General features: G+C 36.7%; 1 protein-coding gene across 48 annotated transcripts in view; it reads left to right on the forward strand.

Annotated features, from left to right (window-relative positions):
* Positions 1-15,125, forward strand: part of RIMS2 (regulating synaptic membrane exocytosis 2) — a 493,643-nt gene that overhangs the window by 56,230 nt on the left and 422,288 nt on the right. For 38 of the 48 annotated variants that reach the window (XM_063327352.1, XM_063327357.1, XM_063327378.1 and 35 more), the window contains exons 2-3: positions 9,131-9,163; positions 9,561-9,647. The exons of the other annotated variants lie outside the window; for them this stretch is intronic. In XM_063327352.1, the coding sequence (XP_063183422.1) occupies positions 9,131-9,163; positions 9,561-9,647 (120 nt within the window). The remainder of the gene's footprint in view (positions 1-9,130; positions 9,164-9,560; positions 9,648-15,125) is intronic. 48 annotated transcript variants of the gene reach the window in all.

The following is a 15,125-nucleotide window of genomic DNA, read 5'->3' on the forward strand; positions in this document are numbered from 1 at the left end:
TCTGAAGAATTTATAACAGTATCATTTATTAAATTGGAAAAAAAAAACAAAGCCCAAATAAACCTGGGTTTTTTTTCAATGAATTTAAATATACATGCTTTTAAAGCTTAACCAGCTAAAATTTTGTTAACATAGTTTAGAACACCCTGAACATCCTGATTGAAGGCAGTTACTGCTTATGTAGAGGACTTGAAGAAGTGTCAGGTGCCCGTGTGAGGCTTCTCAGCCTGTACGAGCACTGAGATTGTAGAGAAGTCAGGGCTTTTCAGATGGTGAGACATTAGTGGGACCAAATACACTGCAGGACAAATGAGAAATGATTAAACTATTGTCTCACAATGTAGCTTCTTAAAGAGAAGAAAACTGATATTTGTAGGAATATTGCCTTTTTTGTCTAGAAAGGAGTCCACTAACAGAACAAACCTAGTAAATTCAAGGAGGTGTTTATCTGTACCTCATGTCCTTGAAATTTGATTTGAAATTCATTCTAGTAAAGAATGATGTAATACTAGCTGCTCTTTAAATGAGCCAACAGAAACTGAATAGGTAGACTTCTATTAAAGAATTATTTACTCGTAGTAAATAGCTCAAGGATTCCCTAAAACTTGCTTGCTTTTTCTAAATGCTGTCCTTCACAGCCTTCATGTACGTTGATTGGATCTTGGTTTTGCTCTTACTGCATTTCTAACAGAGGCTAATTTTTGATTTTACATGTTGCAAGCTAGCTGATCTGATCTTGCAGCTTTTATAAATGGCCTCAGAGATGAACAACTAACAGGCAATGGGTAATTTACCCAGAGAAGATCAGACTGGTGAAACTCCTAGTTCAAGAAAGTTGGTAATGTGACAACCTGAAAAAAACTTCTGGAACTTTAAGATTTGAAGACGCTTCTTCATTGAATCTATTTTCTTATTTTAATATTGTTTATACAGGATGAATAATGTTACTGTCTTCCAGCTATTTCTATTGCTCTTCTTTGACAACTTTGCTTGATCCAAGACTTTCTATTAATTATTGCTTTATAATTTTTGTTTTTCCTAATTTTTGTACATGCCTTGTTCTGTCAGCAGACACAAGATACCCAAGTGGGAAGCAGCTGGCGTATTCCACATGGCAACCAATTATAATGCTGACGGTTACAAATTCCCACTTTGTGATAACCAAAATACTCTTTTCTTTACTAAATATAGGAAAACCCCGCAGTAGCCCATTTTCATGTGGTGGGTTTGGACAAACACTAGATTTTTAACATTGACCTTTTAATATCACCTCCCTGGTGCAGGCAGGCCTCCTGCTTGCAATTTTGGATAACCTTCAAAAGAGAGCATTGATCCATGAATTAATTATTGGAACTGCACATAACACAATGGCTACCATTCAGTGTAGTACTTATGTATTATTACAGTTGTACTACAGTAATTTTCTCATGGGCTGATTTGTGATTTTGACACTCATTTTATGGTTTTACTATCAACACTGTAACAGAAAGGAAAAAGTCCAACCAAGCTAGGAAATATTTGAGAAGTGTGAGAGCTTTAATTTGTAGAACACAGTGTCTCTATCTCACTCCAGAAACAAATAATAGGAGACATTTTGCCCCGAAGAGTTCATATCCTAAGATAAGCAGAGTCTGCTTTATTGTGCTTCTAAAATAATCAAAACGTACTGTCAGTCTCTTCAGTTTTAGATTTGAAAGTACAAAGCTGTTGAGCACTATGTTTTCGGTTGGTGTGAACCACATTTTAGTGTATGTTTTCTAAAAATATTAGTGTGTCAAAATTTCACGCCGAGACTTGTTTGTCTGGAACCTTTGATAAAACCATCCCATTTCTAACCAGCATCTAAATGTCGGAGTAGTCTTAATCTTACAGAATTTATGTTCATCCGAGGTTCATGCAGGGAGCTCACTCAGCCTCGACTATTATTGTACAGGAGCGTGGACAGGTCTGTGTTTATCTGTAAAGTGTGTTCCTTGTTGTTTCTCTTATATCTTAAATGTCACTTCAGTTGGGACTTCAGGGATGTTTAACTGTTTCAGCTTGGATTTAGATAGGTTTTAGATTTAGTCTGTGTTACAAGAATTGTTTCTAGCCCAAGTACCCAACTTCTCCACCTGCTTGTTCATGAATATCAAATGTCCAATTATCTACTATCTGTCCAATTAGCTACTGACCTTGGAGGTGTTTTTGTGGAAACTGCTCATACTTATTTTACAAACAGGTCAAAATTAGTCAGGAAAATCACCTACACACTTCTTCAGGAAAATCCTTCCTTTGAAAAGACATTATTATGCAAAATATGATCCTTCTTAATTCAACTACCTATACTCTTTAAATTAATAAAAAACTTGGAGCAGTCATGTAAAAGGAAGACTGATTTTGATAAAAAATAATTAAGGTGAATGTTCTTATAGCATCAATAGGATAATCAATGCATAGAATCAATTCAGCTAATATGTAAATATTTTGCAGTTATCCAATTGTCATGGCATTTATATCTAACCTTCTTAACTCTCTTTTCTTGGAGTTAAACGTATTAACATAGTTTAACTTAATTAATCTGTAGAGGTGCCCTCCTTCTAGGAAATAGCTGTTTTTACACATATTTCACTGTGTGCCTGTGTTAGCTCTACTGTTTTGTCAAGAGTAGGTGCAGACAAAGTTATATATTGTGTATGTGTCGTATATCTTGACTTCTGACATATCAGTGGATAGTCACTGCATACAAATCCTTTTTTAAGTTTGCCACTTGGTGTAGGGCATATATATCATTGGGATACTGTTATGAAGATTTAGAAAAAGAAAAGAAAGAGTCCACAGCGAGCAGTCTAGGAAAATGCATTAATGGACCGTGCATCCTAAGACAGGGTGGTGGAAACCTCTGAATGTGTCTGGAGCTGACAATCTTCCCCCCTTTTCAGCACAGTCCCTAGTTAGACCAAGGGAACAGGCATACCGGCAGTGGTTTAGATGATACAGTTACACACCGAATGCCATTATTGGTCAGGAAGAGTGTGAGGCAAGGGGAAAGGAGAAGGGAGGGGGGGTAGAATTTTATCATTGTTTTTGAAAATCTTATTTGATTTTCAGTGTAAGTTTCCAGGGTATATTGTGGAGGAAGTTTTTCTACGTTAAGAAATATTGGTGATGGTAAATACTTTTAAAAGATTATGATGTTCATGTACTATAAGAATATATAAATTTCTGAGAAGACTGCTACATACCTTAATCAAAATATTTTAATAATGCTGAAGACTGAAATCACTCTCTTTTGCTTTCCTTACAAGTTTGCTATACAGTCTTCAGCCCAATTCGTGTTGGGTAATGCTATATTGTTTTTGAAGATTGTTGCGAAATAGTAATTGCATTTTTAGTTTGTGAGAAGTTTCATGGAGGGATTCAACTTTTTTTCTCTTCTCCTTTAATGTGTAATCAGGGTTTTGGAAGGTAAGTGATGAGCCACAAAATGCAGAACACCCAGCTTGTTGATGATATTTAGTAAAACATTTCCAATGGCAAGGGTAATTTCTTCTCCTTTTTAAATATGGCAAGGATTTACCTGTAACTTGAAGTCTTTACAGACTTAAACAAACATTTGGTAAGCAGCATGTATTACCACAAAACATGGGACACATTTGTTCATCTAGTGTATGTCGGGTAGCTACACAATTTAGTGTATTAAGGTAATTTAAGTTAGTTTTTTTTTATCTGCTTATGAATTTTTGTTGAAGTGTCTTCATTTAAAACCGTGTGACCTAAAGGATGTAGGTCTCTGCCTTTCAGATGGGTTAGAACTTCTTTGGTCAGGTGATGGAAGCATCAGCTTGTAAAGGATGGCTTTAAAAATATCTCCTTGATAGGCATTTGTTAGTGATAGACATTTCATAAATTTTTTCACTGTTATAGCAGCTATCACAAGCATCACAAACATAGAGGTACACTCTTTTTACTACTTACAGGACTTGGCTTCTACATAATCCTTTTTACTTTTCAGAATATGCTGTAAAATGGTGTAGTCACAGTAGTCATGTGAATTAGTAGTGGTTCCATTTTTAGACTTCTGTGCAAGAAATAGCAGTATCTAACTTAAAATCCATAAACTGAAATTTTATTAGGTTTGCATTGAGAAGGCATTTGCTAATTATTAAAATGATTTTGGAATATTTCAAATCTGCTAATAATTGGAGGCAGTTATTAAAGAGAGAGAGAGAATACTGTCTTCCCTTCAAAGACTGTGGGTTGGCATCTTGACTCTCGAGAGAGCTGCTGGCTCTGTACTGTCATCTGGGCTAATGGGGTCTGGAATGCAAAGAAGAACAAATGCAAATTCTGAGGATAGTATTCAGTTTAATTCACTTTATTATATATGTTGGTGTCAAGCAGTTAGCATTCATGCTGTTTTTATTTGAAAGATAGCAGCTCTATAGATTTTTTTATGTGTATAACTAGAAATATGTATTTGAGACAAAATTGTTTGCTGCAGTCTTCTCTCAACTATTTTCTAATTCTTTATTGCGAACACAGATGGAAGTCAATGTCAGTACTGTATCTGTAGAGGAAGCAAAATGTGAAGGTTCTTTTAATAGATCTGATCCTGTATGATTTGCTTTAGGAAAACCAGACAGTTCTGCATATTAATATTTAATCTCATCTTAATTCTTAATCAAGTTTAGTGTAACACGTATTGCTCATTGAGACTACTGTACATATATTCTGCTTTGGGTTTTGGGACATTAGGCTCTATGCTCACTAAACTTAAAATTTCCTACAAGTGTCCCACTCTCTGGACTTCATAGGCAATATATTTAATAAAAGTAGCTACAGCAGAAGTATCAACAACTTCATTAAATTGATACCAGCAACATCAATTACAACATTAATTGTAATAACAAATACATACTTAGATGCGTTTGTTTGTGGATGAGGGAAAACAGAAACCCAAACAAAAGATTGATTTATATTTCCAGTCCTCTCAACTTCAACAAAAAGGCTAGAAAAAGCTTCCATCGTAGTCTGTCCTCTTCTCACCACTTCACTGAGGTGGTTAGGAGATAAGGAGAGCATAGAAAGCTACTGAGCAAAGACTGGAACTACTGGCCTGTGACGTTTTTAAATGAAAGTCACATAGAGTGTTGTATGGTTTATGCTCAACTCAACTGGAAGAGATTAGGTACACCCAGACTATTCCTGCAGATCAGATTTCCTTTGTGCTTGTAGGTCCGTTGATGGCAAACTTCTGAATCTTGAGAGCACTGTTGGGTTTGAGATAGATAGTAAGATGTTTATCCCTGCCAAGGATGGCTGATTCTGAAATCTGGATTTCCCCAAACTTCACTGGAGAATAACTGGATACCTCTTTCATTTGAGATATCTAGGAGGTCTACAGTGTGTTTTATGGGTCATTTTCATGGATTTAAGCGCTAGAATTCTGCCCACGTGTTTTTGTGGCTATGTATCCCAAGTATGTAAAAGTAGAGAAGAGGTCTAATAATAGAGTGCTTATTGGTTTACCTGTGAGCAACACATCTTTTGGGAAGAATGCCTTATGGTTTTGACATAGTAGATTTTAGAGAGGCAGTAGATTGAAGAATAGAAAAGAACTAGGAGTTTAAATGGCCAAGAAAATTTTGTATGTTAATGTTTTCACTACCTTTTCTCCTGCTTCCCTTTTTCTTGTTCTCTTCCCTCTTCTTTCTGTTCTGTTCTCATATTCATTCTCTGTGCCAGTGGGACTAGCCATAATCTTTGAGGAAATTTTTAGTACACGGAGAGGATCTAACATAAAACCAGTGTTCACTGAGAATTGAGATCTAACCTAATGATGCTAGCTCTTGGAAAAGATCAAAGGGGTCTTGCAGAAGAACACAAGAGGAATGGATGTTTCAAAGGGCAGAGGTTCCTGATGACAAAGCGCAAGGTGCAAAAATTCTTTGTTGTTAACGAGTAGAAAAAACCTGGCTTGTTTTCAAGTGAAGCAGTATATGGAGTTATGATCTGTGTGAAACAATTGTGATAGAAGCTTCAGATTCTTCAAACATTTTAGAATTAATTCGGTGCTTGCGCAGTGTTGAGTAAATTCCTATAATGACAGAATTAATCAAAATTGAAAATAGGTGATAAAGTATAATATTCTGCCCTGTTAGTATGTGTTGTCCCAGTCACTGTTGATCAGACACATTATCTGCAGCCTGTTGGTGGTTTTAGTAAACAGGTATCAATTGGAAGTTGGTTCTAGTGAATAAGTAGAACTGGCATTGTTCTTGGCAGAGTTTTGAGAAGACAAGATTGAAAAGATGTGGGGAGGTAAAATGAAGACGGTAGTCTGGAAGAAAGAGAATGCAGTCATATTGCTTGGGAGTTTTCAGTTAGTCTGTTGAGTAAATGGAGGCTTGGGGTTTTTTTGACCTGTCAATCCACTTCTTTTAAGTAATTATTAGTTGCTGGTTTTTGAAAGGAGCGGAGAAAGCAATGCGTGTATATGGGGGCACATAATCTAGTAAAACACAAAGCAGTTCTTGTAACCAAAGGAAATACAACTGTATGTGTGTATGTAGACAGGGTTTAAGAATCTGGAGTCCCTTCAGTCCTTTTCTGTCTAGAAAAAGCTATTTAAACCACAGCAGTGTTAAAAACTTCCTATGTATTTTATCTGATACGTCATTATTTCTATCAGTTACTGCAACTTCCACTCCTAATTGAAGAGTTTTTTGGAAAGACAGTAGCAGGCATTAGCCTGTGGTTTGCTGATTTAGGTACAGAATATCTATCTCTGACCTTGAAAGATAAATATCTATGCTGTACACCTGAAGTGTCCAGGCCTGTTGGTCCACAACTTCAATATTAGTTTAATTTCATACAGTAGAATCTATTTTTTTCAATAGATTTTTTCATAATTTCTTTTCAAATTGTAGTTTGCTCTCCATGTTTGTTATAAAGTCAAGGGACATTGTTGCCTAATCCAGGGACTGAAGGACGTATGGAGAGTGCTCAAGGAATGCGTCACAGTTATATAATAATGGAAGCTGTTGTCCTCGCATAACTGCAGTGTTGGACAGTGTATAGTGGACGAGACACAGAATTGTAGGAGAAAAGATTATTTCTTAGGAGATACATTTTGAATTGTGGGGTCAAATGATATCCTGACTTAAACCACAGCGTTCCTATAAAATACTGAGAAAAAAATTTTAAATGCGTGTTTTCGAAGTGTCTTCTAGCGGTCAATGTTTTTATTTAATGGTGCTGAACTACGAATCTGATTGTAAGATTTTAAAAAATACCAAGTGTTTGCAGCTGCAATTGAAGTCATCAACCATACAATATTATGTTAAGATGCTAGATCCTCTTGAAAAAAAATGCACCAAAGATTTCAAATGGCACACTCAGAATTAGCGTGCACTATTGCAATTTTGATCTTACTCTATTATGATCTCAGTTCTACATGTGAAAAAAATTGACCATGGTAGCTGCCCAAAGGAATGATGTTGATTGTAATCTGATTATGTGAAGTGCTCAAATGTCCTTTGTTTAGTTCAATAAAAAAAATTCACAATGAAGTAATAACTTCAGAGTGCCCAGTAAATATGTTTGGGAGTCATGTACAGAGAGGAATATAAGGAACCGTGGACTATCTGCATACTCAGTTTTCTTGGTCCAGTTGCCAGGGAGGTAATATTTACACTGTCTAGCTCTAGGCCTGTGATTTAGGAGCTCTGAATCATTGTCTGGGAGTGTTTCCTTCTCACAGTTATATAGAGCTTTTAGGCTCTTACAGCTGGGGGATCTGAACTAAATGTCCTAAGCTGCCTAGTGAAAAAAGTATGGAAATGCTTCAATTTCCTGCGCCTTCCACTCCTCATCATTTGAATTTCCTTTCTCGAAAACCTAGTGTGGAATCTTTTGGTTAAAGATAGTATTGTGATTAAGATGCATGGTAGAGTGGAATTGCGACTGCATGAGAAAATTTTATTTTCATATTTCTTAACTTTGGAGTATATCTGCCACATTTCTTTGTATATAAATTTCTAAAGTGCTGAAGAGGCAAAACCGTGCTAGAAAACTTTTTACTGTGTGCTGCATGTTCAGTTTTCATTTTCTGTAGTCAATTTTGGAAATGTTTTAGTGTGTCTTAGTGTCCACTTATTTAGTTCTTGTGTGGTCACTGAATCCTGTTTATAGAGGTATTCACTGTGATATCGTATGAAGATGCGGATCTATTTTGGTGAACTGTACTTTTCTGTCCTACGTTAAGCATCTGCTTAAACTGGGAGCCTGTACTCCCCGTTTACTAAAGTAAGAGAGCGTTCATAGAGACATTCAGAATATCTATTTAGGAACCTTTTTGGGTTTTTTGAACATATGTGGAAGCTAGATCCTAATTTGATATTTAAGACATGTATCTGCAATTGGAGGATGGAAATATTCCTGTGAGTATATGTCTCCATTCTTGGCTTCAGTGGAGAGGAATTGCATAGAACGTCGTCTTGCTCACTCAAGTTAAAGCATGTATTTCAGATACAGTATTTTCCTAACGACAAATATTAATCAGTACTATACAGACATAGTGTGTGTATTATCTAATTATTTTTTTAGCAAGTCCTAGTAAATTTTACTGAGAGTAAAATTCCTTATCTTTCCTTCCTTAGTGTTTAGAGTTACATTGTCTGCAGACCCCGACATCCTTTAATCTATTAGTTCAGGATATTGCATTTTAAATGGCATGTTACATGTTATAAATTCACCTTGAATTATGATAGCTAATTTGGTTGTAAATAAAAATTAAAAAATAGATTATAGTTAACATAATCAAAGCACTTCCCTTCCATTTATAGCTGAATGTATTGCTGGGAATGTTCTAAAATGATACTCTGTCCAAAGAATTGGGAGACACTTATAGAACATTACAGATTTCACTTTGTAACTAAAAGTTTTAGATACTTGGCATTCCCCGTTTTTAATCCTAAATGGAAATAAGCACAGAATACAACTTAATATAAATATACAACAAATATTAAATGAATTTATTTTAACTTAAAGTAAGAACTTTCTCCTGCCCACATGATACAGATTATAGAACTTCAGGGTAGTTGTTTGACAATATGTTGCACTCAGTTGTGCAAACTTATCTTTTTAGGGTCAAAGAAGAGCAAAAACCACAGCCGACACAGTAAGTAAAATACCTTAAAAATGCAGTAGGCTTGACTTTTCTACCTTTGCCATGTTCTGCTTTCTGCACCTTTGATGGTATTAGCTTTCACTAATACCTGATAGGCTGCAGGTAGTTTGTCATCCGCTTCCTGACTGGCTTGTAAGAGAGCTGCCTGCAGCTTCTTACTTCATCCACATGTTAGCTGGATGTAGGTTCTTGCTGTCTGCTTGTGAACTGGTGAACTGTAAAACTTTATTTCCCTTACATCCTTAGTGGCTGACTTAGTACTGCAGCTAACATTCCCATTGGCTCTAGCTTTTCCGCCTGTATATTTCTATTAGCATTGGATAAGAAAACATTTAAACTAGTGTGGTTTTATTGGTTATTCAGTCACATTATTTGCTTATTTAAACAGGTGGTTTCCCTTTAGTGGGATCACTGAGCTGGTAAATAACGTTCTTCAACCACAGCAAAAACAGCAAAATGAAAAGGAGCCCCAGACGTAAGTAAGCCGCTCTCTGTAGACTAAGTAACATCTGTATAGAATTAAAACATACTGGAGAGTATGTTTAAAATAATTGCCCATTCAGAACATCCTACTAAGGGCATTTTACAAGCTGACATTGTTTGCTTTTGGACCCCTCATTTGCAAAGGGAAAACTGAAAATCAGGTTGTACTTTCCTTATCAGTAACTTAAGCGATTACATTAGAATACAATCTGAGTAGTTACTACTGCTCCATTTGCTTTTTTTCTGCAAATACTCCATACATGATACTCCAGTTAAGTGATGTGTTTTCTGTGCATGAGGAGCTGGAATGATAAGAGCTGTAGTATTATATATAGCATGTCTATGCACATGCATGGTTTTTGTGATATTGGTCATGCATAGAATGCTATACAAATCTACATAATATGTATGAAGAGCTTTTTAAAGGACAAGGAAAATGTCATTTCATTTTTTTTCATGCTTCTAAAATATCTGTAAAGTTGCAAAACTTTAGCAGATATAAGGTGAAATCTTGGTTCTGTCAAAGCTGAGGGAATTTTGACTTTGATAGGGCCAGTATTTCATCCATGGACCTTTTACAGTGCTAAGCCAGTATGAGACCTATATGAAAAAATTTTGCTTTTCTTGCTATCTGAAAATATTAAGCTTTAATGGAAACTGGCAAAGCTAGACATTCAGTCTTAGAAGACTTAAAGAATGGAGCTGAAAATACCATTTTCATAATAAGAAACTAAAAAATATTTATTATTTCAATTTTTCAAATTCTTTAAATGTGATTTCTGATGTTATTTATGCTTTAAACAGTTAAGTTGCTGTCTTTTCTTTCTTCTAAAGGGGAATGCCTTGTAAGTTCACGTGGTAAAAGAAATACTTGCTTTTGAACCCGTGCATAACTGTTTTAAAACATGCATAATATTTGTTGTTAATTATTTTCCAGGCAGAGTCAGTTTTAGTTTATTTTTAAATATGTATATTTAAGTGGAGTTTTATACTTGCGGGCCATGAAAGCTGTGAATTATTTTTTGATACTAAACAGTGAGAAATTTTCACAAAAGTAAACTAAGAAATAGGCCATAAAATTGATATTCTGTAAAAGCAATGTATTATTCTGAGCTCTGTTTCTGATATCTTCACTTAAGTTATTATAAAATTGCATATAATATCAATAGTGAAGTTTTTCTTTATTGGTTATTGTTAGATACTGGCAATATTACATTTTGTTCACAATACCTCAGTACCTCCTTTTTATTCCCTGTTTCCTTAACGCAGCAGAGTTTGTTCTGCTTACCAGTGTTCTACATATGAAGCATAGGGCTTTGAAGAAACTGAAAATACTATATACTTAGTGTAAACAGTTGAGTTATAGTTGCCAAAAAGTATTTATAAATGGTTACTGTTATTATGGAAGGATATTTTTTAACAGTGATCTCTTTGGGAACTGGCTTTGTTCAGCATTTTTATTAAATAACTAAGAAATTAATTGAGTTGTATACTCATTGAATTTACAGATGGCACAAGACTTAGAGAAGTGTAACATCTAACAGCAGGGTTATATTCCAAAATTATCCTGAAAAATCCAAACTGTGGGTATGACGCCATTCAAAATATAAATGCAAGGTGATGTAGATATATAGGGATAGTTTATGTGGTTGACATAGGATAGAGAATAATGATATAGGTAGAAATTCTTTGGCAGAGAATCTGGGAGCCATAATAGTATGTAAGTTGAGCAGGAGCCAGTATTGTGAAAGAGATAAATATCATATTGGAATGTATAGACACTAGCCTGGGAGTGCTGTGAAGACGTTTACACTCTGCTAAGCTTTAGTAAGGTCTCACCTGGAATAGCATGCCCTTTTTTGGACACCACACTTCAAAAATACTGTGGAGTAGCTGGGTTTCGGTGGAGAGTAATAAGAATGAATAATCAGATGTCTAATAAACATGGCATGTACAAGGAAAGATTTAAACGTATGAGGTGATTTAGCGTCCTGAAGAGAAAATCCCAGATGACAGAGATGGAAAAATCTTTAATTATGCAGAAAGTTGCTGAAAAGTGGAAGGAAATAATCTCCATGCCTCTGGTGGGGAAGCAGAAAGGAGTAAACTGAAGTTGCATCAGGTACGATTCAGCTTGGTAGGGAACACTTTTTAATGGAAAGAAAACTAAAAATGCTTGCATAGTTTGCCTAGGACTCGTGTGGAAGTTGTGTAACTGAAAATCTTAAGGAGCGGGTTTGGCAAATACCTGTTAAAAGAGACACAAGTGTAGCTGATACTGTGTTGGGATGAGAGGATGGACTAAGTGACTTTTTGAAATGTCTTCCAACAGTGTTTATTTGTGATAATTTCATTAATTTATTAATGAACATGATTTATTTTTTAATTATTTTAATTAATTTTTAATTATTTTAATTAACTTTCAAGGAAAAATAGCATAGAAATACTAATGGTGCAACTTCTTTATTTAATTTTTTTTTTCTGACTTTAATGGCTTGCAGAAAACTGTTCTACCTAGGAATATTGTGGGACACTGGGGAGCAGCGTGGAACTTGTATGTGTGAAGAAAGTTTTACCACTATCCATACGCATTGGGGTGTTTTCCACTTGAAATCACTGTCAGGATCTGAGTCTGTAATGAATTTCAACTGGCTGTCCAACTCTGCTGGTGAAAAACTTATTTACAGTTAATGTAGGGAGGACAAAATATATTGGGAGAAGGCAGAAAAGGAATCTTAGTAGTCATTGAAAACCTAAGGTATCATGTTACAAATTGCATTTTTGCTCTGGTGAAAGTACTTTTGAAGAATGGTTGACCATGTGTCCTTATTGGCAGAGGCAGGATTAGTGTAACACCCTTGGTCATGAAATCTGTACCACAAAATCACAGAATGGCTGAGGTTGGAAGGGACCTCTGGAGTTCATATTGTCCAGCCCCCCTTGCTCAAGCCAGGTCATCTAGAGCCAGTTGTCCAGGACCATGTCCAGATGGCTTTTGAATAGCTTCAGGGCTGGAGACTCTGGAACCTCTCTGGACTAGAAATACATGTGCTAGTGCTCAGTCACCCCCACAGTGAAAAGTGTTTCCTGACATTCAGAGGGAACCTCCCATATTTCAGTTTGTGCCCATTGCCCCTGGTCCTGGCACTGGGTACCAGTGAAAGGAGCCTAGCTCTGTCCTCTTTGCACCCTCCCTTCAGGTATCTGTATATACTGATAAGATTCCTCCCTGAGCTTTTCCTTCTCTAGGTTAAACTGTTCCAGCTCTCTCACCCTGTCCTCATAGGAGAAATGCTCCAATCCCTTTATCATCTTTGTGGCCTTTTGCTGGACTCTCTACAGTATGTCTATGTCTCTCTCAAACTGGAGAGACCAGAACTAGACGCAGTACTCCAGTACTCCAGGTGTGGCCTCACCAGTGCTGAATAGAGGGGAAGGATCACCTCCTTTGACATGCTAGCAGCACCCTTCCTAACGCATTCCAGATCCCATTCCCCTTCTTTGCTGCAAGGGCACCTTGCTGGCTTATATTCATCTTGGTATCTATTGGGACACACAGATGATTTTCTCCCAAGCTGTTTTCCAGCTGGGCATCCCCCAATATATACTAGTCCATGGGGTTGTTCCTACCCAGATACAGGACTTTGCACTTCCCCTTGTTGAACTTTGTGAGACTCCTGTCAGCCGTTTCTCCAGCCTGTTGAGGTACCTCTGGAAGGCAGCTCGACCTTCTAGTATATCAGCCACTCCTCCCAGTGTAATGTCATCTGCAAACTTGCTGAGGGTACAGACTGCGCCATTATCCAGATCATTAATAAAGATATTGAACAGGACTGAACCCAGTATTGACCCCTGGGGTACACCACTAGTTACTGGCCTCCAGCCAGACCTTGTGACACTGATCACCACCTTCTGGGACCAGCCATTCATCCAGTTTTAAATTCACTCACTGTCTGCTCTTCCAGCCTGTACTTCGTCAGCTTCTCAATGAGGTTCTTATAGGAGACCGTGGAAAACCTTACTGGAGACAGGGTAGACAATATTCACTACTCTCCCCTCATCCAGTCATTTCATTGTAGAAGGTTATCAGGTTGGTCAAGCATAACTTTCCCTTGGTGAATGCATGCTGACTACTCCCGGTCACCTTTGTCCTTGATGTGCCTGGAAGTGGTTCCCAGGATTAGTTGTACCATCCCTTTCCCAGAGATTGAAGTGAGGCTGACCAGCCTGTGGTTCTGTGGGTCCTCCTTCTTGCCCTTCTTGAAGGTAGGAGTTACATTTGCTTTCCTCCAGTCATCAGGCACCTCTGCCAATCGCCAGGATCATTCCAAGATTATTGAGAGTGGTCTGGCAAATCTGGTTCTTCCTTGATGAAGAATACTTTTGTCTCCAGCTCCTGTGTACTTCATCATAAGTTTTATCTGCAGTGCTCAAGATATTTCCATGTTGTCATCCTTACAGAGTAGAAATCCTTAGCTGCTCCCTGAAGCAACTGCTTTTGATGCTCAGCAATTAGCCTGTCAATTTTTGTTTCTTCAGATTCATATAGCATATATTTGGTAAAAGGTACATTCAGATTGTTCCTCATTAGGATTTGGTGGTGTTCTTTGTGTGTAAGGATTTGACTTGGAGTTTATATTTTTTTGTTTTGTATGAATCTTGGAAAATTATATAATGGTATTAAGCTACGATCAAAATAAAGGGATTCCCATGCTACGAGGCACTAAAGATTTATCTAGTGTAATATGGTGTATTGGCAGTGGCCAGCAATGCATACTTAAGAACGCAGAAAAGGAGGAGAACACGCACAGACTAATTCTGATACAGCCACTTGACTTTAGGTATTTTAGTGGCTTCCTGAGGCAAAGGCTGTATGCATATTGCTCTTTTTATTTCATGGCTGTTAGCAATCTATCTGCCATAAGTATTTTCAGTCCCATTTTAAACCTATTTATATTTTTGGCTTCAGAACTTGGTGAAAAGGAATTCTACAATTTAATTACATGCTGTGTAGAAGAGTTGTTAACCCTTTGTTTGCCTTAAACCTGCTGCATATTAATTTAATTGGGGAGTAGTAGTGTGTTATGTAATTCCTTGGATTCCTGTGTAATTCCTTTGGCTATACTATGCACAACCTTTACACATTTCTATTATATTCCATGCAGTCTATTATAGTCCATGCATTCATCCACTTAAGAAGAAGAGTCAGAGTTTCTCCTTCTATGAAAGGCACACTGTGCTTCTGATCATCCTTGTTGCCTTTTCTCCTTTTAAAAATTCTATTATTAGATCTTTTTGAGTTAAGGATGACCAGTGTCACTCACAGTATTCAAGATATGAGAACTCCATGATTTTATACAGTGGCTTAGGAAAGAAAGTTTCTAATGTTTGCTGCTTGAAGATATCCAAGTATTGAAAAGATGGTGTTTTTTACCCCCTTTTCCCATAAACAATGTTTTTTTTATTTTCA

This window comes from Chroicocephalus ridibundus, chromosome 2 (assembly GCF_963924245.1).
Source record: "Chroicocephalus ridibundus chromosome 2, bChrRid1.1, whole genome shotgun sequence".
In the NCBI taxonomy this organism is placed as follows: domain Eukaryota; kingdom Metazoa; phylum Chordata; class Aves; order Charadriiformes; family Laridae; genus Chroicocephalus; species Chroicocephalus ridibundus.